This window comes from Varanus komodoensis, unplaced genomic scaffold, assembly GCF_004798865.1.
Source record: "Varanus komodoensis strain SLA01 unplaced genomic scaffold, ASM479886v1 scaffold61, whole genome shotgun sequence".
Taxonomy (NCBI): Eukaryota; Metazoa; Chordata; class Lepidosauria; order Squamata; family Varanidae; genus Varanus; species Varanus komodoensis.
In genome coordinates, this window is record NW_025336236.1 from 321,004 (window position 1) to 343,754 (window position 22,751).

General features: G+C 39.7%; 1 protein-coding gene across 7 annotated transcripts in view; it reads left to right on the plus strand.

Moving 5' to 3' along the window:
• The window catches only part of TENM3 (teneurin transmembrane protein 3), a 384,209-nt gene that overhangs the window by 243,163 nt on the left and 118,295 nt on the right, over positions 1-22,751 (plus strand). For all 7 annotated transcript variants that reach the window (XM_044449875.1, XM_044449876.1, XM_044449877.1 and 4 more), the window contains 4 exons: positions 6,193-6,407; positions 18,287-18,497; positions 20,700-20,801; positions 20,978-21,172. In XM_044449875.1, coding sequence (XP_044305810.1) covers positions 6,193-6,407; positions 18,287-18,497; positions 20,700-20,801; positions 20,978-21,172 — 723 coding nt within the window. The remainder of the gene's footprint in view (positions 1-6,192; positions 6,408-18,286; positions 18,498-20,699; positions 20,802-20,977; positions 21,173-22,751) is intronic.

A 22,751-nucleotide genomic window follows, 5' to 3' on the forward strand; every position in this document is an offset into this window, starting at 1 on the left:
CCATTTTGAACAGGAATCTTGTGTTCTTTGTAACATATGGGGTTGCATGTGCCACACTGTTCAGGTAAAGTGTCCTTCATTTGAAATGACAAATGAATTGAATGCTACAATGTTGAAATATATTAACACACATCAGGGACAAGTACATTATGTTAGAAATGGCCATAATCTGCAATTAATAAATGCACAGTGACTAGAGGTTATGCTTATCTAAAGTGTTTACCTTACAGTGTACTATGGGGTAAAGTTTATCCCTGAGGTATTAAGTGAGTGGTTAGGTGATACATTTACATTCTGATTTGAGCCTGTGCTGGCTCAGTTCAGTTTATGGTGATATCCCAACCAATCAGTAGAATAAAGCACAATGCATGAGCAATTTCTACCTTATGTTTATAAACATACTTATAAGTACCCACCAAATAAAAATTAATGCTGATACAGCAATCGGTCATAGTGATTACTCAAGTGGTACATGTCAACAGTTGTTGCATGTAAAAGAAGTATACATTGTCTGAATATTCCTCCTATTTTATGACTTTCTCAACATGAGTACTTAAATTCACTTAACAACCACTACTGAAAGTGAACACATGCTCCTTTTCTTCTGCTTATTAATGTTAGATTTAGTGTCTTTGCTTCACACGAGAATTTGAGAAATTTTATGAAATATTTGCCAAGTAATTTAGATTCAATACCGTTGTAAAAATGAATGGGTAATTTATAACAAAGTTAACTGAATTAGTCCACAAATCATATGAAAAGGAAAATAGTCCAAGTAAAAATATTATGTTAACTTTTTAAGCTGCCTAATTGCAATTAAAAGAATAGCGAAATTAGTTATATTCTATATAATGATACTGTTGTTCTGCATAAGCTGGAGAATGCTGAACATTCCTCCCTAATTACTATTACTAACCAGTTTCTTTTCTAATATGAAATGCTCAAGGTCCATTTCTTTAAGCTCTATCCATTAGAACATGAGAACTCAAAAAATAGGAAGATTAACATGTCATGCTGTATTTGAAATATTTCCTTCTAATTAAATAGCCTCTTAATTTGATGTTTTATTGATTTTGTATTAGTAGCTGGGCAAGGAGGGTTTTTTAGATTTTCCTTAAGCTGTAGTGAATCTAAGGAAATTATATGAGATACTAGGAGATGGTATTAGCTGTTGATGTTTTTAAAGGATATATAATGTCATCTCAGATATCTCAAAGTGAGTGGTATGCATCCAAGGTTATGCTATGCAATTGGATAGTGTGGTATTGATTGTCTATAAATCTAATCTTGATACTCTCTTTAAAGCTGCCCATAATCACTAAAAGCTTGAAATTGTATCAAAGTGTGCCTTAGAGCAAGCATTGTTAATCTTTTACTGTCTCAGGAAATCATACCAAATTTATTCATTATTAGAATACATTTTTATGATTAGTTTTATTGATTATTTTATACTTTAACCTAATAATTTGGTAAACATGAGGTGCTGTGGCACAATCAGGTGGTATACAAATGTTTTAAATAAATAAACAAATGCCTTTGTTTTGGATTTGTACAGTTATAAGAAAAATTGATGCATCTTAATTTAGTAAGTGACCTTTAGAGAGAGAGAGAGAGAGAGAGAGAGAGAGAGAGAGAGAGAGAGAGAATTATACATGTATCCTAGTGGGGATTTTATTTGAGTAAGAACTGAAAATATAGTCAAATGAATAATTTACTTTCAAAATAAGAGTCAATCCACATTACTGGATGTATTGTCCATGTCTGTCAGGGGACAAAGATTTGCAGATCAGGAGAAGCAGCATCAATGTCTTATATTGTATTTGATGGCAAGCCACTTGCAGTACCATGAAATGGTTGTAGACCTCCTGTCCCAAAACAATACCACTGGGAAGTGCTAATAGCCATGCCACCTTACTCACAATCCTACTGCCACCCTTGTCCTTCATTTATCCTGGCTCGTCAATGTTAAGCCAAAACCTGAATTTATCTAAAACTGACTTTTGCAGGATTACCACATGGAGACTGCTTAAATTTAATTCCCAGCATCTATTCGCTGGGCCTGTAACTAGTAGGTGTACATGTTCTTTTGATTTTGATTTAATACTTCTGAAAGCCACTTATACTTGTGATATTACCACTGGAAAACTAATAGTGGAGAGAAATAATGGAAAAAGGAGCTTTTTGCCTGTAATAAAGGTGCTGTCTGTCAATTTCAGTGAAAGAACCCAACTTTTCATAATTAATGAATATGTGAATAAAGTTCCCACTATTCATTTTCCTTATAACGTGCATATTTTTAAAGAAAAACTGGATATTTATTTTATCTTAAGTCTTTTTTCCCCTAACCGATAGAACTTCAACTGTTTTAAGCCTTTTTTCTTAAAGAACATTATACATCACTGCTGGTACTTTAGTAACACTTTTGTGCAGCAGAATTAGTCTGCAGTCTCTTCCTAAATTATCCTAAACAATACACCTCCCTTTTCTGTTGTTGCAGTACACCAGGTTCAATGCAAAACTTATATGTACACATAATAGTGTTTGCTTTTTTACAATTACAATAATGAAGGAATGCAAGCACACTTTAAATTAGCAGGAGCAAGATACAGAAAAAAAAACAGATCTTACATATCTACAAAAAGAAATATATGTGAGAAACCTGTAAAGTCAAATAATCAACTGATTCTGTTGTGTAATTCTGTCTCTTTGTTGTCAGCACCCTTGCCATTGACTCGATTGAAAGAATCCAAGTCAGAAATGGTCTTCAGTACCTTTATTTTTCTATGCTTCTGATCACTGTATTTTCCTGAAAAAAGAACTTTGTGTAAGATTCAATAACCTGCATGTGAATCTTGCACTGTTACAAAGGGAACCATTTGGAATGACTTACTGACTAAATCAGGATATACTTGTGATACAGGACACTGGATGTACTTCAGTGAGCTACCACATGTGTCTCACCTTTTCCGGAATGCTTGAGTACTGATAATAGTTGCAAAGAAAAGGTAACCCATCATTCAGTAACAAAGCTCTGAGCTGAATATCTTTGAAGATAATATGGAGGTGTGACAGATTATTCTTCAATCTAATACAAGTACAGTATATTAGACTAATATATTTATTATATCTCTTTGAGAAAATAAAGGATGAAAACTAATTGGAAGTATTTCTATATTCTTTAATTTTTATACCATACATCATATGGATTATAATCTATAAATTATTGTGCAGTCTAGTTTTCAATTAATTCATGAACTCTTTAGGACAGCAACTTGGACTGCATGATCCCCAGTTCTATCTGCTCCACTTAACAAAGTTTGTCTTAAAGAAGTTCCCAAAAGACAAACATTACTATTCTCTCATGTCAAATCAAATACATTCTTCTCCTACCATGCTAATCTCTAAATGTTCTTGCCCTTTGCTTGCTTTTCCTGGCTTCACAGTCACTAGCTGATTCAGGTGTCTTGCTTTCTGGAGTTTTAGTGGTGCAGTATACTCCTTCATATCATACTTTTATTAAAACTTCTTTTTCATCTACTGTCCTTTATGCAACCCATATTTATTTTTTCTTTAAAATAAAAATAAATAATCATAAATTTATACTTATGAATTCTTTGCATTAAAGCATCTTAGTGCCACACAGCAAGATATAATAAAACCTTAATAAAATGCAAACACTGAAAAGACTCAGTTTTACATTGATGATCAAGTGATTGGGTGCAACTTTGCCTTTTCTCCACAAATGTACATATGGCAAATGCAGCTATCAGTTATTCGGACCATGGAAGGGTTTCTCAATATGTTTCTGCTTTTTTGTTGAACATGTTATTACCTCAGTCGTATTTAGCCCTAAGGGTACAATCCTGTGATCATCTAATAGTGATGGATAGGCATAGGCAGGGCTTTTTTTGTCATAGAACGCACTGGAACAGCGTTCCGGCACCTTTTTTTCCAATGGATTTTACGAAGTGATTTTGAATCGCCTGTCGGGCGTAGCAGAGCAGCAGCAAACATCATTAACATAGTGCCTGCGGGCTGCTTTTGTGTCTGCTATCTGATAGTGAGATAGTGAGGGTGCTGCTTGACTTGGGACACTGCTTCGCTGCTCGGCTTGGGATTGGTGTGTGTGCTGAGTGCTTACTGCCGGTGGCAACGTGAGTTCCAGCACTTTTTTTTTTTTTTTACAAAAAAAGCACTGGGCATAGGATTATTTGGAATCTGAGCTTCAAGATCCTCCAACATTGGAGCTGTGGCTACAAATCTGAAGCCTCCATTCCAATTAACATTAGCTGCATCTCCAGTGTCAGAAATTAACCTCCTAGAAGGCCAAAGAGGCTGCAGGGGGAGGAAAGGAGGATAAGAACAACAGCTTATGCTGCAGAGAAATGACACCCAGGCCTTCCGTTCTTTTCTCTCTTATCACTGGGATGAAATACAGTCCACAAAGATTGTAGTAGCAGAAATCTATCCTGAAGTGCATGCATTAAGCCTTTGTGTTTTCTGGCTTAAATGCTTCAAGGGCAAATGACAAATAGTCTTGCCCTAATTTTGTTAGAAATTTGTGCTAAGACCAAGGGAACTTCCTTATACCAAGTCCATCTTGGTGCATCTCATTGTTTGATCTTGTCCAGGTTCATCAACAATTACAGTGTCTTTCCAGGGTTTCAGACAGGATTTCCCTCTAGCCCCATATAGAGATGCTGGCAATTAACCCAGAATCTCCTGCATGTTTCCACTACTAAGCTGTGGCCCTTCCCTTTAGTTGCAGAACTTAATGTGTCTTACTGTTTTCCTTCTATTTTATGATAAATTCTAATGTCGTGATATATTTGTCCTTATTTGACAATATTTAGGGGAAATATCATTATCTTCTGTTGCTGCTGCTGCTGTTGTTGTTGTGTGCTGTCAAGTTGTCTCTGACTTATGGCAACTCTATGTATGAAAGCCCTCCAAAAAGTCCTGCTCAGCTCTTCTAATTTCAAGGCTGTGGGTTCTTTTAAACATGTGCTCTGTTACTTATATCCTTACAAGGTAATGGCTAAGTACACTTTCAAGTCACCATTTGTAGATAGTATTAAAGCAGTACAGATAGCAGAAGATTAACATTTGAAAATCAAATATCGATTCTGTTTAAAGTATTTTCTCATCCAAATTCAAGATGCAAGGAATCAAAAACTGGTTTTACCTACATATGTGAACGTTCCCTATAACATTTAGCCCTGCACTAAGCAAGAGGGTGGCAGAACAAAAGTATGCTAATAACAGGACTCAACAGGTGCATCTCTGGCATCTCAGAAAAGCTTAGCATATGTAGCATGACAGCTAGGTTTAAAAAGAGATCGTAAAGAAGGGAGGTTATATCTTTCTGTACTGTGCTTATAAAGAATCTTTATGGAATATACAGTTTCTAGAAAGTGTTATAAATAAAGCAATTCAGAATGTTATTTCACCTGAGTAGGCTAGAGATTGTGGTGTCCTGTTGTTAGAAGAGAAGGCTGTGAGGCATAATGCCAATAGCATGTTAATGTACCCAAAACGCATTGTTTCAAAACATAGGCTAAGATAAATTTTAAATGGGACAAACCATTTTTCTGAATCCTGGTGGGGTATGTGTGAGTACTTTCCTGAAAATTATGGAATTAATTTACATAGACAGGGTTTGTATTTTTTACACAAATGAATACATTTTGAAGACTTCACACAGCATCTCTATTGAATGCTGTACAATCTAATGTAGTATAAAATCGGACTTATTTTCACACTGATTGTTTTGCTATCTGATTGCATAAGAATTTCTCTGAAAAGCTATGTATATACCAGTTCATCTTAATTTTCAATTTTAAGAATACTGTGTGTTTAACAGAATGATAAATACCAGAGTTAATCCTTCTTAACAAATACATATTTGCAAAATAATTAGGTTAAGAGTGATTACATGGAGAATATGTATGTCCTACAACAGTTGTCTTAACAATATACCTTAGGGAAGTTATGGGATTTTGACTTCAAAGATATTTATGTAAGCTGTCCTTGTTGTTAGCTCTCCTTCAGTAAATTCCCTGGGATTGTTAACATTCTCTGAATGGTTCTGAAGTAATATTTCACTTCAAACTAGTCTAAATATTTGACAGCTTGTTTAAAGCATGACTAAAAGCTAACATTTTATATCTCAATTTCCTTTTAATCCCTCAGGAAAATTAGGAGGATTTGCACAAGAAAACAATACTATAGATTCTGGAGAACTTGATATAGGCCGAAGAGCAACACAAGAGGTTCCTCCTGGGATCTTCTGGAGGTCACAAGTCTTCATTGATCAGCCACAGTTTCTAAAATTCAATATCTCCCTTCAGAAAGATGCATTGATTGGAGTGTATGGCCGAAAAGGCTTACCACCTTCGCATACTCAAGTAAGACCTATTTTTACTGAAAGCAGTTTTCAGTATTCGTAAACAACTCTCTTTGAAAATATGTTATTGCTCTGAAATTCAGTCATTCCCTTTTTGTAATTGATTTTCAATATCTATTTTTGTACTATGTCAAACTGCATGTGACACACACCATTATGATATAAGCACCATTTAAAAATGTAATGTTGTGCATTTTTTCTCAACAGCATATGTACAGTATTATCTGATCACCTAGAAGAGTTATCACAAGTGCAGTCAAGACAAATGTGGACAAATAATGCTTAATTCTTCTCTTTTTGTAGAGCCATTTTGATTGATTTTAGCAGATTTAGTGCATGGGGAAGATCACTTGTACCTCTGTATCCCTGCTATTTAATTCACAATTGAATTGCTGAAGTAACATTCCAATCAGTAGATATGACCCCAATGTGATAGGTTTCATGATAGAACCTTATATTTGAGCTGAGGCAGGAGGCCTATAAAAGGCAAATCAAGAACACATGGGAAGGCAAAAATTTGAAATATATTATGTGAAAGCCATTTAGAGAGAGGTAAAATACATGAAGAAATGAATGTTAGTATACTGGAAAGGAGTAGGAGAACTAAGCACCTCTGGAGCTGTCCTCTGGACCTCACCTTGGCTAATTAGGTGATAGATGCAGTTTCTCCCAGGTGGGGCAGAATAACTGAAATGCCAGTGTTGATGGAAGTAACAAAATATGGGCAATCTAGCGTTATCTCCAACATCACACTAGTTGTAGCTTACTGGTGTGTTTAGGGCTTTCTCCTTCTCTTCTTCCCAATACAGTCTTTCAACACTGCCTGAAAATTTGCTCTGTGGGATTTCTCAGTCCTCCAGAGTAGAATTTGGGGGACTGTAGGGAGGGAGGAATTGCTCCCCTGATGGATCTGTTTTTCTTTGTCGTGGCCTCTGTGCATCACACATATGGGTGCTGTACCTGCGCAGTGCCTAGGCTGGAAGATTAGAAAGCTAATGGTTTTTGGTGGGAAAAGCTTCTTCCCCCCCCCATAGTATAAATAGAGTGGAGCGTCCGCCATTCAGTCTTTGCTACCGCCATTCACTGTGCCTCGTGCCAGTTCGTCTCTCGCTTCGATTCTTGCCTCGTGCTCGTTTATGGTTCTTATACCTTGTTATACTTACCTTGTTATACTCCCAGTTTTTTCTCTTATCCGTGTTGTAGTTTTCTTCTTCTCTTTCTTCTTTCTTAAAAAAAAAAAAAAACCCAAAAATATTATTCTTTACCCTCTGCACTATCACCTCCTTTTTTCCTTTTCACGATGGCGCAGCGGGTGGCATTTCACAAATGTAGCAAGTGCAGCTCCAAAATGTCTCCCGTTGACCCGCACGATCTATGCCTCCTCTGCCTTGGCGGGGGGCATAGGACCGATAAGTATGGGCATTGCTTGGCCTTTAGCAAACAGGCCAGGAAGAATAGGGAGAATCGTCTCTGCAAGTTACTTTGGGACCAGGCCTTGCTACAATCAGACCAGTTGGTCTCAAGGCCTACCTCTTCCTCGACTGTGCCTTCTCACTGCTCCGCCTCTACCTTGGCCGCGCCCTCCAAGCGCCCTGCTTCAACATTGGCCGTACCTCCACAGTGGCCTTCGGACGAAGGTGCTGCCTCAATGGAAGCGCAACAGCTACCTTCTCCCCCAACTAAGCAAAAGGAGAAGTGTAAGCATTTGGAATCTGATAAATCTTCCGGGCACAAAAAACTGAGGAAAGATAAAGTGGCCAAGGCTGCCCATAAGGGCAAGAAGCTCGATCACCCCAAACATCAGGGCTCGGGTTCGTTGAGGTTCTCAGTACCAACTGCCGCCACAGTACCAACTCCCTCGGGACCAGCCCTGTAATCAGCGATACAGGTGACCCTGCCGGGATCCCCCAGGCAAATTGTCCGGCCTGAGAGCACATCTCCTCCACAACCGGAGCCACCGCTTAGGGAATTGATCTCAGATGGAGAGAGCAGAGACTCCCCACTGAGGGAACGCTCTCCAACCCCGATGCCTACCGCTGGACCACCTGCGCAACCTGTATCGCCACCTAGGCGCAGAAGCTGTTCAGCTGACCACCAGTTGGATGACTGGCCTATGCCTGGTTATGGTGGCTTCCCTGGCTGGAGTGGATACCAACCCTACGCTTATTATCCATGGGACTGTCACTCAGCATCGATCCCGAGGGAGGCACCATCCACTTCTGGACATGCAGAGAGGAGACCTCCACCATCCCTGGAGACCTCCTCTTCCAGCGAACAATACCGCTACCACCAGGACTCGGACGAGTTGGAAGTAGACTCCACATCCCCTGATGTGGCCATCACTTCCCAGGACCCTGGATCCCTGGACGAGCCCCATATCACCTTCTTGGAGCTCATCTCCCACTTGGTTTGGTCACTGGAGATTGAGGCCCATCATCACCACGATCCCAGCACCGATAGATTTTATGACATCGTCCAGGGAGAACAATCTGCAACCATAGCATTACCTCTGCCAGGCGATGGTCCAGCCCTGGGACCAGCCAGCTCAACCACAAGCGACATCTCACCGGTACAAGTCTATATACCGGGTTAGAGAGGAAGACATACCATTTCTTCATCCCAAGCCAAATTCGGTGGTGGTTGAGTCGTCCCAGGGCAGGGAGGCTTGCTGTCATACAACACTCCACGATAAGGAAGGGAGGAAGCTAGATATGCTTGCACATCAGGCCTATGCAGCCTCGGGACTCGGCCTATGCATATCAAATTATGAAGCTATGCTGGCACGTTACCAGTACTTCATAATGTAGAAGCTGGATAACGTCGCCTCCTCCCTTCCAGACCACCAAGCTGACCTAGCCAGGGTCTTCATAAAAGAAGCAATGCAAGTGGCCATACAGCAACTGTCCACCGCAAGACACCATGTGGACACTGACTCTCAGGCCATGGTCAGTGCTATTTCCCTTCGATGGCATGCGTGGCTGAGAAATTGTAACTTCCCTGAAGAAATGAAGAGGAGGATAGAAGAAATGCCGTTCAATGGTACCAGACATTTTCATGCGAAGACCGATCATAAGCTCAAGGCGATTGACAAATCACGCATGACAGCGCGTCGCATGGAGCCTCCTCGACACAAACATAAGTGGCCATGGTCCAGACCTTACGGACGTCAACAATACCAACTCCGCCAGTAATATCAACAAAGGCAGCAGCGCAGAAGGCAACAGCCTCAACAACGCTTCTCCCAGGGCTGTCGATGCTTCGATACTGAAAAGCATCCTCGTTGAGAGTCCCGGTGGGCCACTCCATCTCTCCACCTCCCATCTTCCCCTCTCCCTTTTGGGGGCCGGCTTCAAAGCTGACTCCCCATTTGGGAGTCCACTACATCTGATAGGTGGGTGTTGTCCATCATTCAGCTCGGATACAGAATAGAATTCGACATTGTTCCACCATCGAGCCCTATCCGATTTACGCCGCCCTCTTCAGTACTATGCGATGAGGTCTACCAGCTACTTTGTAGAGGAGCGATTCGACGACTCTCTCGCTCTGAAGGGTTACACGGATTCTGTTCTAGATATTTTACAGTCCCTAAACGGGACGGTGGTCTTCGTCCCATCCTGGACCTAAGAGATGTTAATAAGTACATCAAACCTAAAAAGTTCCGGATGAGCACCTTACAAAATATCCTTCCGTTGCTGAGGAGAGGGGATTGGTTCGCCTCACTGGACTTGAAGGATGCTTATTTTCATATCTCCATTCATCCTTCTCATGGACGTTTCCTGCGTTTTACTGTAGGACCAATATACTCGAATTCAATGTTCTGCCATTTGGTCTCGCCACGGCCCCGAGAGTTTTCACAAAATGTATGGCCCTGGTGTGTGCACACCTGCGACTTCAGGGTATATAAGTCTACCCATACTTAGATGATTGGCTGATTGTGTCCCAGACTAGAGACAGCCTCCTTTCGGCTGTACATAAGATGTGTACTTTGCTTGACGACCTTGGACTCTGCATTAACCGTAAGAAATCGTCACTTATCCCTACGCAGGTCATCGATTTCATCAGAGCACGTATCGACTCCATCCTACAAAGGGCATTTCTTCCTCCGTCCCGTTGAGCAACTCTTTGTGCTCATATCCATCAAATTCGACAACACAGAACAGGTTGTCGCTATACAAAGGCTTCTGGGACACATGGCTGCCTCAGTTGCCATCGTACCATACACCAGACTCAGACTTCGGCCTCTGCAATTGTTTCTCAACAAGTCGTTTCACCCGCAGCGGGGCCCACAAAGCAAGTTTATTCGGATTCCGCTTTTGATCCTCCATACCATGACATGGTGGACTACTATAGACAGTTTATCTATCGGCGTTCTGTTCCAACCCCCTCAACTGACAGTGACATTGTATACCGATGCGTCCCTCATCGAATGGGGTACGGCATGTGTGGGACTTCGGGTCCAAGGGACTTGGAACCGACAAGAAGCAAGGAAGCACATCAACTTCCTCGAGTTTCTGGCTATTTTCAACCCTCTCAAATCCTTCAAGACCATCCTACACCGCCAAGTTGTCCAGATTGCGTCCAACAACATTGCTGCTGTTTTTTTACATCAACAAGCAGGGCGGGACAAAGTCACCCGTCTTGGCTTGATTATCGATGCAAATTTGGGATTGGTGTATCCCAAAGGACATAATGCTATTGGCAGTCCACCTTGCAGGGACCGACAATGTGAAAGCAGATGCACTGAGCAGACAGATGTCAACGACCCACGAGTGGGAGTTGGATCGGCTGATTTGCAACAAACTGTTCCGTCTGTGGGGATACCCGGACATAGACTTGATCGCTACCCGAGAGAACAGGGTATGCAAACTGTTTTGTTCCAGAGCGGGTATCGGACAGGACTCAAGGGGAGATGCCCTCATGATCACTTGGAACAATTTGACTTTTTACACGTTTCCCCCGATCCCCCTTTTGATGAGGGTTGTATCGAAGATTGTTCAAGACAACGCTACGGGAATATTAATAACCCCGTGGTGGCTGAGACAACCGTGGTTCACCACTCTACTCATCTGGTCCAAAGGTGTATTTTGTCGGCTTCCAGCAATTCCTCATTTGTTAGCACAGCACAACGTAGCGATCGACACCCGGACCTGACTTCTCTGAAGTTGACAGTGTGGAACATCCGCTGGATTTAGCTGCTCCATCGATCCCAATGGCATCTCGACAAACGGAACACTCAGTTCAACAGACTATGCAACCGAATCTCCCTTCAGGACCGTCAGGAATCGCTTCGGGACCGACAATCTTACATCCTGATAGCCAAGCAATTCTCGAATCTGCACTAAGGCCGTCTATGCATCGATCTTACACAGCAAAATGGAGAAGATTCTCATCCTTTGCCGACTGCCATTGTTTTTCTCCGGGATCGGCCTCTGTTGAGAACAATTTACAATTTCTATTTGAACTACACCTTTCGGGACTTAAACCGTCATCTATAAAAGTTTACGCCACTGCTATTTCACATTACCGTGGCAACATACAGGGCTCATCGGTTTTTTCTCAACCTCTGATTCGCCATTTTCTAAAAGGACTACAGAACCTTCACCTGTCAGTTCGCCCTGTTATGCCAACTTGGAGTCTTTCTGTTGTACTCCAAGTGCTTACAAAGCCCCCATTTGAATCTTTGGCGACTGTGGATCTAAGCTTAGTATCGTGGAAGACTGCTTTTCTTGTTGTGGTCACTTCAGCCAGAAGGGCTAGTGTGCTTTGTGCTCTTCTCATAGATCCACCGTTTTTGAATTTTCATAAGGAAAAGGTCATCCTTTGAATGGATTCAATGTTTCTTCCTAAAGTAGCTACATTGTTTCATTTGAATCAGGACATTGTCTTGCCTGCGTTCTTTCCATCCCATCGACTCTGTTCTTTCCATCCCCATCGACTCCACATGGTGTTGGTGAGTGGAATTGTTGTTTCGTCGGTTCCGCACTGATCTTACGGTACCGATGATGCTTATTGTAATACCATCTTTAACTGCAAGGGGGTGAACGTCAGTCTTCAAGACTGAATAAAATGGCGGATGCTCCGCTCTATTTATACTATGGGGGGGAGCAGAGCTTTTCCCGCCAAAAACCGTTAGCTTTCTAATCTTCCGGCCTAGGCACTGCGTAGGCGCAGCACCCATATGTGTGATGCACAGATGGCCACTCGAAGAACATCAGTTACAGGTAACCAACCTGCTTTTATCAGCAGTATAACACTATTGGTTAAAATGCCATGTGTCTGTGTCTTATCAAGGGTAAGTTGGGTCTTCTCAAGTATTGATTGTCATCAGGATACTATGCTGAATAAGATACTTTCCTTGATGTTTTTCTTCCTTATGGCTTTTTTTCTTGAGATAAAAAGATAGGGTCTTTGTTAGTTCTCATTCTTTCCAGTATCTCTGGATGGTGCTATGAGTTGTATGCAAAATTATTGAGGAACATAGAAATGCTGTACCCTTCTAGCAGAGCATAGAGATGCAAGGAACGAAGAGAACTGTATTGCATTATTCTTGCAGTTTATGGTCACAACAGCGTATAAGGCCTAACAGAGGCCCGGCTACATACGGAACTAACTACACCTGCCTTCTAATAAACTCAGGAAGGGGAAAAGGGCAAAATGGATCCATTTCATATTTGTCTCAGATCTAGAAAGTTCTGTGCCCAATCCAGTGTGGATTCAAGAATGAAATCTAATTCAGTGTCCCTCCTATGTTTGGTGTCTTTGGCCACACAAACACATGTTTTTTTGGCTGTTGCTGCTGTTTACCTGGTAAGAACTTTGACTGTCTTCTGTTAAGATAGGTTAGGGCATATCTTTGGATGCCCAGGACAGTGAAGGCCTTCTTCGGACAAGAGTATACCAAATTAAGCATGCAAGGATCCTGAACACAATCCATTGGGAGAACTGCAGTTCCATATGAGACAATTTTGTTCTTTTCTGATAGTATATCACACTCTGTCATCTTTTTCTTTTGGCAAATGGCTGTCAGTCGCTAAAAGGATCAGCCACTGTTTTCACACTTTCTTGTCCAGAAAGTATGGACCATTTGTTCCAATAAATTTATTTTTATAACCCATCTATTTCAATTTGTTTCCAATGCCCTTCAGAAGTTCTCTACTACTCCAAGAATAAGAAAAACCATGCTGGATTAGAACAATGATCCATCCAGTCCATCATTCTGTTCACACAGTGGCAAAACAGCTGCCCACAGGATCCCTTAAGTAGATTCTGCCTGCCCAAGCTCCTCAACAACTTGTGTAAGCAGGCATACTGCCTCTGAGAACAGAGGCAGCATGTAGCCAACAAGGCTGGTAGCCATTGATAACCACCTTCTCCATGAATTTGCCCAGTCCCCTTTAAAAACATACAAATTGGTAGTGAATAACTTTGCCTATTTACAGAAGGTCCCACCCTTTCAGAACATTTTCAGCCCCTTTTTAAGACAGGGCTTGAAAAGGCATTAAAGGGTTCTTTTCTTGAACCTAGGAGCCTTTATTTATTACAGAGGTAGCTAAGAATTATCTATTCCTACAAACCAACTAACCATTTTGAGAATCTACATTCTTCTTTGGTGTTTTCAGATCTACCTCTCCTTCATCACAATCTTTATCTATCTTGTAAGTTCTCTTTCACTTTCCCGTTTTCAACTTGTTTTACTTCATATAAATCTGAAGCTGCCCCTCCTACTTGTTGTTAACTTCCAGTTTCCCATTCATGCCCTGTCAAGTGCACTCAGGCATAATTTCAGCCATGTGGTGTAAGCAAGCTCCCACATTTTTCCATCCTCAAAGGATCTCTACAGCCTATTCTAAAATTCCAAAAATCATAAACAGCATTCAACAGTTTGGAATCAAATGTCTTCAGACAGCCCATGGGTTAATAGTTCATTTATTTATTTGTTTATTTATCGATTTATATCCTGCCTTTTTCCTACAAAGGGCTCGAGGCAGCTTACATCATTGTCCTCCTCCATCTTATCCCTGCAACAACAACCCTGTGAGGTAGGTTGGGCTGAGAGTCTGTGACTGGCCCAAAGTCACCCAGTTAGTTCCATGGCGGAGCGGGGACTAGAACCCAGATCATCTGAGTCCCAGTTCCATGCTCTTAAACACTATACCACACTGGCACTGGCTTTTCCCTTTTTTGGAAACTTGCTGTAGTTAAAAAAAAACATTTCTCTTCTGATGGAAAATGTGAACTGTACTTATCCACTATACCACAGTTGAATAGAGCTGTTCCTCCAGGCCTTTGATTGTGACAAACCCTTTCCTTGAAATTCTCTGAAAAAAAGTCAACACACCAAGGCTTGGACCAAGCATTTTGCAGTTTCATGAAGTAAAGACATAATACTTCTGGAATATACAGGGCACAAGCCATAATTTCATTAGTCTAGTAAATGTATATGCATTTATGTATTCAAGTTACTGTATCTAATTACATTGTATATAGGGTTGTGTTTTGTTTTTTAAAAACATTTTAGAAACAAGGGAGAATCTGTTGTTTTTGTGTAATTCATAAGAAATCTGAAGTCAGAAGCAAGCTTTTTGTCGAAGAATATTCCAGCTAAGAAGTTTTAGGTGCATTGTTGTTGGTTTTGCTAAAATATACATGTCTGATTTGTGAAAATACTACACATGAAGAGAAATATCAGAGTTTGAAATGCTTTTTAAAGTCATTTCTAATAGGGAGCTAGCACAATGTCTTACCACCATTGCCACATTTTTATATATCTTATATATCTTAAGCCTTATCGTTTTTCTTCCTGAATCAACATTTTTTAAAAATCACGTTTGTTTGTGTTTTAAACAACTTTACATGACAGTTTCTTTATTTGGTATATAAGAAATGATACTTGGCAGCTTTTTTCCTGTTTTGTAACATCATTCCTAGATGTGTTGGAATGACTACCTATTATGCTCTCTGTCCAGGTCAGAGCAATCTAGGTTGCACAGCTCTCTTTTTGCTCATGTATCACAAATAAATCAACCAGAAGTAATTGATAGTGGCTGCCCATTCAAAACAGTCAATGGTAGTCTGCAAGTCTTTGTGACATTTTCTTAAAATGTCAGTTTCATTGCAACTAGCAATCAATACTTTTATTTAAACAGACAAAATAACAAATAACTTCAGTAGCTTAAAGCAAAGATGAACAATGTGTACAACATGTATGTATGCATATCCAAAATTTTATGGGACTTATCCACGAGGTGAAAATAGTATAAGAGCATAATCATTTGAAAACATCTAACAGTTTGTTGCTTTTCTGTCACTATGTGACCTCAATATAAAGGACTAAAGAAATGTCCCATGATTTAAGTCTGAAGCAGTGATGTTACATGCAAGCACACTTTTTTAAACTGCTTGAAAGCCATGTTAGCAGCACTCTTATCATGCTCAAATCTCCTTCATTCAGTTCCATGCATATCCTGCCCCATGAAGAACAGAAAATGGATATGCAGTAAGGCAAAAACTGATTTTGTGTGTGTGTGAATATGCCGTTTTATTAACAGGCAGGTGTATATAAGTTAACAGTTTTAGAATTACACCACTGTGGAAGTTCATTCTTGGGTGTGGAACACATATCCACATGCACTTCTATTTTATATAGCCACCTTGTAACTGAAGTTGACTGCTATCACACACAACATTAACATACAGCATGAAATAGTAAAAACCATTACAATTAAAACATAGCTAAACCTAAAGAGCAGAGCCTACAATACTTACATTATTTAAGTGCCTGACCCTGCCTAATCTTGGAAGCTAAGCAGGGTCAGGCCTGGGCAGAAGCGGGATGGGTGACTTGAGGGTATGATTCTGTGATTATTGCTGTCAACTGCCTAGAGAGCTTTGGCTATGGGCAGTATAAAAATGTAATAATAATAATAATGATGATGATGATGAATTCAGTATTCAGTATTAAAGAAAAGAAGAGGTTTTCATTTCATCACAGGTTTAAACTATAATTTTAACAAGTAAAAATATTGGTTAATTATAGACAAGCAGTGGAGGCATCACTGTTCACCATTTGCTAAAAGCTTATTCTGTGTGACCATCTTGAAATCACAGCTTTTATTATATATATGCTGAGGAGTGGCTGAGAAGTAATTTGAAGCCAGTGCTTCTAAAGGAATATGTACAATGGCCTACATTGAAATATTGTGTGATGATTAAAGAGATATATTTTACTGCAACATTCTAGAAATGCTGGTTTGGTTTTTCTGAGTAAAGACTGTCATTCTTGACATTTAATTTCCCATTTAATTCTGTTCAAGGGCTCCTTCTGAAATTGAGTCAGTAGATACAAAGGACTTCAATCCAAATAACATCGACTGGTTTTATAACTGGCTTGGATGTATCAGTGGTTTCATATACTTACAACTGAAATAAAATACAACTTACATTTTGCTTGGTTGATTTCTAAAGTGTGAGGCAGGACTGCTGATGGATATGTGTGTAGTATGGGGAGTTGGTAGTAATGGAGGAATTTGATTACCCCATTTGATGTTTATGTGAAATGCTAAAAACTCCTTTAAAACAAACTTCAGTTACCTACACTGGCAGGATATCTTTAACTTTATTGAGCTAATGAGAAAAGTCCCAATTCACACTTCCAGGCTTTATACATCACCAGCACAGGATCTGTTTTTTTTTTCTAAACTGTAGATAATCTGTAGAATGGTAACGTATAAAGCAGTGAAAGGCTTTTTAAACACCTGCAATTTGGCACATTTGGTACTGTAATGTTTAAACATCTGATAATATATTTGTTGTTCTTAAAATATAGTGTTTCTGACAGCTTATATCTTAAGTTGCAATAGTGCTTTCCGTTATCTCCTTCCATATCTCTGTACAGTGGTACCTCGGCTCACAAACCCCTCAGTTCACGACCAAATTGGGTTGCAAACAGAAATTTCATAAAAATTTTGCTGCAGGTCGCGAACTCTACATTGGGTGACGACCACAAGCGCACCCGCCTTCCCTGCACGGGCATGATCGCAGTCGTGCTGGGTGGAGGGAAATGACTGCATTTGTGCTGGAGGGGAGATGGCTGCGATTGTGCCCATGTTCCCTGCCCGAGCACACCCACTTCCCCCCCACAATCTCTGTGGCGGGGGGTGGGGGAAGATGGCCGCAACCTTTGTTATTCTTTGTCACTTTGCTTCAAATTTTTGTGAGTTAAAAAAATAGTTGCAAAACGGATTGACCTTATTTACATTGACCATTATGGGGAAATTTGACTTGGCTCACGACCAATTTGGATCATGACCAAAGTCCTGGAACGGATTAAGTTCATGAGCCAAGGTACCACTGTAGGTACGTAGATACACACACATTTTTTCTGAAGAACAAAAAAATACTAAAGAGTAACTGAGTTATTGTGGGAAAATTGTTTGTACTGTTATTCTCAGATATGTTTGTGCTATATACATCTATTAAGTAGGTACATAAATAAATAAATATAATTTTGGTATATCTAGATGGCTATTTTTACAATTTCATTTATTTTTACAACAGTACTCATATCCTAAAGTCAATGTTGTTGGTTTTACTTCAACAGCATTTATACAATCACACCCTCCATAAGAAATATAGCCATGAAAATGTACTAATGGAGTGCAGGTTAGGATGTTAGCATGAAAACCCAGAATATTATGGAAGCTACTAATAGGAGTTCTTCAACATTTTACTGTGAATAGCACTTTAGGCACTGATGTTTTAATCAAGGAACTTTTAACATACTAAATAAACTGTAGAGCGTAGTATGAAAATGATTTTGAAAATAAACACAGTACTGCATAAGTGATTAACTTGTACATTTCATACTATTTTCCCTTGCAGTATGACTTTGTTGAACTTTTGGATGGGAGCCGGTTGATTGCAAGAGAACAGCGTAACCTTCTTGAGACAGAAAGAGCAGGTAGACAGGCAAGATCTGTCAGTCTTCACGAAGCAGGTTTCATTCAGTATCTGGACGCTGGGATCTGGCATCTGGCTTTTTACAATGATGGGAAAAATGCAGAACAGATTTCATTTAATACTATTGTCATTGGTAAGTACAGATTTCATAATATTCGTTAACTCTGCAATCGGATTTTCCCTCCCATATATTCTGAGTATTTTACAAAAATCTATTTTAATGGTGCATAATTATTCTACCCCTGCCTGGACGGCCGATTCCAGAAGGTGGTCCCAAATTATTGCTCTGCACCATGGTATTTATACCATGGAGTTCTGCAGGACTCTATTCCCCATGCTCTTTAACATCTACATGAAACCACTGGGAGAAGTCATCCAGGTATAGGTTCAAGTGTAACCAATATGCAGATAAAACTCAGCTCTATCTCTCTTTTTCATCAAACCCAGGTGAGGCAGTTCTTGTTCTGAATCAGTGCTTGGACCTAGTAATGGACTGGATGAGGGGCAATAAACTGAGACAGAGGTACTGTTGGTAGGTGGGTCACCTGTCCAGTTGGGAAATATTCAACCTGTCCTGAATGGGGTTGCACTGCCTAAAGGGCATGGTTCATTGTTTGGTGGTGCTCTTGGATCCAGGATTGTCCCTGGAGGCCCTAGTAGATGTGGTGGCACAGAGCACCTTCTATCAGTTTTGGTTAATCAATCAACTATGAGGGGAACCCCCCCCCCATAGGATCTTTTTTCAATTGTGTATTTATTTTTACATATTCAAACTTCAGTCACCTTCAAAGTACTTTCCATTTTATGCAATACACCTATGGAGATGTTTTTTCCACTGCGCAAAACAGGTTTTGAACTCGTTGATTTTGCTGCCTTTAGTGCTTCTGCTGTTTTTGTTTCACTTCTTCCACATTGGCCAAACATTTCCTTTTGAGGACTTTTTTCATCTGAGGAAACAAAAAAAGTTACATGGAGTGAGATTGGGTGAATAGGGAGGATGGGGCACAGTTTTGGTCAACAACTGCTGAACAAAGTTTCACTGCCACACTTTGTTCATATAAATCAGCCATCATGAAATAGGCTAATGCGTTGAGAGTCTCCAAAAAAAAAAAAAAACCCCTCTCTGAAGCCAAACACAGCTTCTTACAACGACTTAGCTGGCTACACTGATGCAGATTGGTTCTTAGAACACTCACCTAGCAGGCGAAGACTGTACTACAAGGGGTCCTCTCTCGAGAAGATAATTCCTGGTTTTTTGGGGTCTCCCCTCATACATCCCTACCTGGACAGGCAGAGCCTACCAACAGTGACCCACAATCTAGTAACCTCTTGCTTGGACTATTTTAATGTACTTTATGTGGGGCTGCCTTTGAAAACAGTTCAGAGACTTCAGTTGGTTCAAAATAGAGCAGCGATGCTACTAATGGGGGCTGGCTGACATGAACACATCAGACCAGTCCTCTGTCAATTACATTGGTTACTGATTGATATCGAGGCTTGATTTAAAGTGCTAACATTTGTATTTAAAGCCCTAAATGGTTTGGGGTGAAGGAACACCCCTTCCATATGTGCCTACCCAAACCCTGAGATCATGATCAAAGGCCCTCCTCAGAGAACCCCTGCCAAAGGAAACAAGGAAGGTGGCTTTTTAGAAGAAATGCCTTCTTGGTTGTGATGCTCCATTTGTGCAATCAGCTCCCCAAAGATGTATGCTTGGTACCCATTCTCTGTTCATTTTGGTGCCAGGTAAAAGCCCTTTTATTTACCAAATATTTTAACAGTTAGATTTTCATCTTCATTTTTACTGTATTTTATTGTACCTCAGTTTTAGATTTAGCTGCAACAGTGGTTGGAGCTAAATCTATTGTCTTATTATATAATGGTATGTATATATTAATTGTATTGCTGTGCTTTTATTGTATGTGTTTTATATTAATTATGGTATTTTCAATATTGTAAACCACCCAGGGAGTCTTTGAGCTGATGGGCAGTGAAGAAATGTAATAAATAAATAAATGATGAATTATTTGAATGTGTACTAAAAAAAATCTTATAACAGGCTGCTGAGCTCTATTATGGAAGTAAAAAAACATACTTGTAATAAATCTATTAAAATCAGTAGCCTTTGTGTTCTAGTCATTTAGTAACATTTTAAAACCTTTAATTAAAATAAATTGAGTACAATTTACTTTTTCAAAGGCAGTAAGTAAACTAGGCATACATAGTTCCCAATTTGCTGCCATTTACGAGTAATTGAAATTAGAATTCTCTGCTGGTTTTGTTAACCACTGTGATTGCTGTGTGTTAGAATTCCTCTTCTTACGGTTTCTTTCAGAGTCTGTGGTGGAATGCCCCCGCAATTGCCATGGAAACGGAGAGTGTGTGTCAGGATCATGCCATTGTTTTGCTGGATTTCTGGGCCCTGATTGTTCAAGAGGTATATAAATTGAATTCTTTCTTAAGTCGATATAAATAGGGAGCAGAAACACAAGTAGTTACTACAGCAGCAAGAAAAAGAAACTGAAGTACAACTTGTTGTCTAGATGTTCTTCTGCTTCTAAAGCTTGATTGAAAAGAATTGCGTTAAGTCTTCTGTCATGTTTTATTTCACAGCAGCCTGCCCAGTATTGTGCAGTGGTAATGGGCAGTACTCCAAAGGACGCTGTCTTTGCTACAGTGGCTGGAAAGGTACAGAGTGTGATGTGCCTACCACCCAGTGCATTGACCCTCAATGTGGGGGTCGTGGGATTTGCATCATGGGCTCTTGTGCTTGCAACTCTGGATACAAAGGAGAAAACTGTGAGGAAGGTAAATATGTAAACATTTACTTAGGCTTTGGGTGTAATTCTTTAAAAGCGCTTTGCTATACCATTATATTCTTGCCCCTGAATATAGGACCATATAAATTCTGATTCTAGCACTGTTCCATTACATAGAAACATACCTTTTATATGCATATAATCCACATTCAGCTTCTTTCAAGCATGTTCAACATAGGATTTAGAAAATACTCCAGACCGGTATACTTTAGGTTTTTCTAACAATTGAATGTGTAAATATATTTTAATCTCTTGATTGTAAACATGATCTTTGTTACATCATTGAGCTGTCTTAAATTTAAAAGACAGAAGAGCTAGATACTAGATGAGGTGCTTAGAAGAAATTGTTGGTGTACTGCATTTGTTGGCAATCTTTTCTATAAACATCCTTTCTCAAAATGACTATTTAACCATATCAAAGTAAAAATGATACATTATTTTTGTGTTGTAGTGATGGCCATATTTAAGTTATGATAGTCATTCCTCCATGCTCAAGAGTGTTGTCATTTTTGTGGATTTTCTTAAGGATAAAAAAGCACAATTGCCATTCTCAATCCAACTAATTTTATTGATCTGCATGTACAAAGTAATACAATTAAGTCTCTGGAATTAAATTTTCAGACCATTGACCCTACAAGTGTAATGTTTTATTGAGTCAAATTGCTAAATTAAATCTCATCATCTAAAGAACATTAAAGTGAATTAAGAAAGATAGAGACTATGCAACTCATTTATTTCTTAAAGAGGGTAAGCATACTACACAGCTGTCAGAACACAGGAACTACAGACTACTAGAACATTCCACCAGAAATTCATCCCAAGAGGGCCTCATTCAATTGAAAGGTCTGTTCTTGAATTCATCTGAACTGGTTCAGCTTCTATTTGTTTTCGCTGGGCTAGCATCACACAATTTCAAAGATGTGCCCTTTGTTATAAATATCTGAACTTTGTCTTAAAATGTCTCAGAAGATTAGTGTATAAAATTCTCATTTTCCTGAATTTCTAGGTCATTGCTCTGTTTTTATAACTCACACACACCCCTCTATGTCAGAACAGTGGGAAGTTTATTTTCAACAAACATTCAACTCTGGAAGAGACCAAATAGTTGATTTTCTTTTCTAAATTAAATTCCTAGTACTCTTCAAGACTGATCAATGGCCTAGTATAACATTTTCTGGGATAATAAAAATTAATCAAAAACCCTTGTGCACAATGATATAAGCATAGGTGAGGATCCCATTCTTGGGTCTTCTCAAGAGAATGGAGGGGCTTTGGCTGTTGACAACCCCATCCCGGATGGTCTTCCATCAATAATGCAGCTTGACGTGAAGACCGCTCTGTAAGTACAAAGGGGGGCTCTGTAGTGGCAGATCTCCTTAACAGACTAAAGTAACATTTAAAAAAATATTGATGAGCAGGCTGGATTTAGGAAGGGTCTTATTTATTCTGTCAAAACCCCCTTTTAAAAGGAGCTCAAGCCCTTTAGTCAAAAGGAACATGCTCCTGAAAATGGGTTGGCTCTTGTATTTCCACTCGCATGAATATCCAGCCTCTTTGGAAAGGATGCA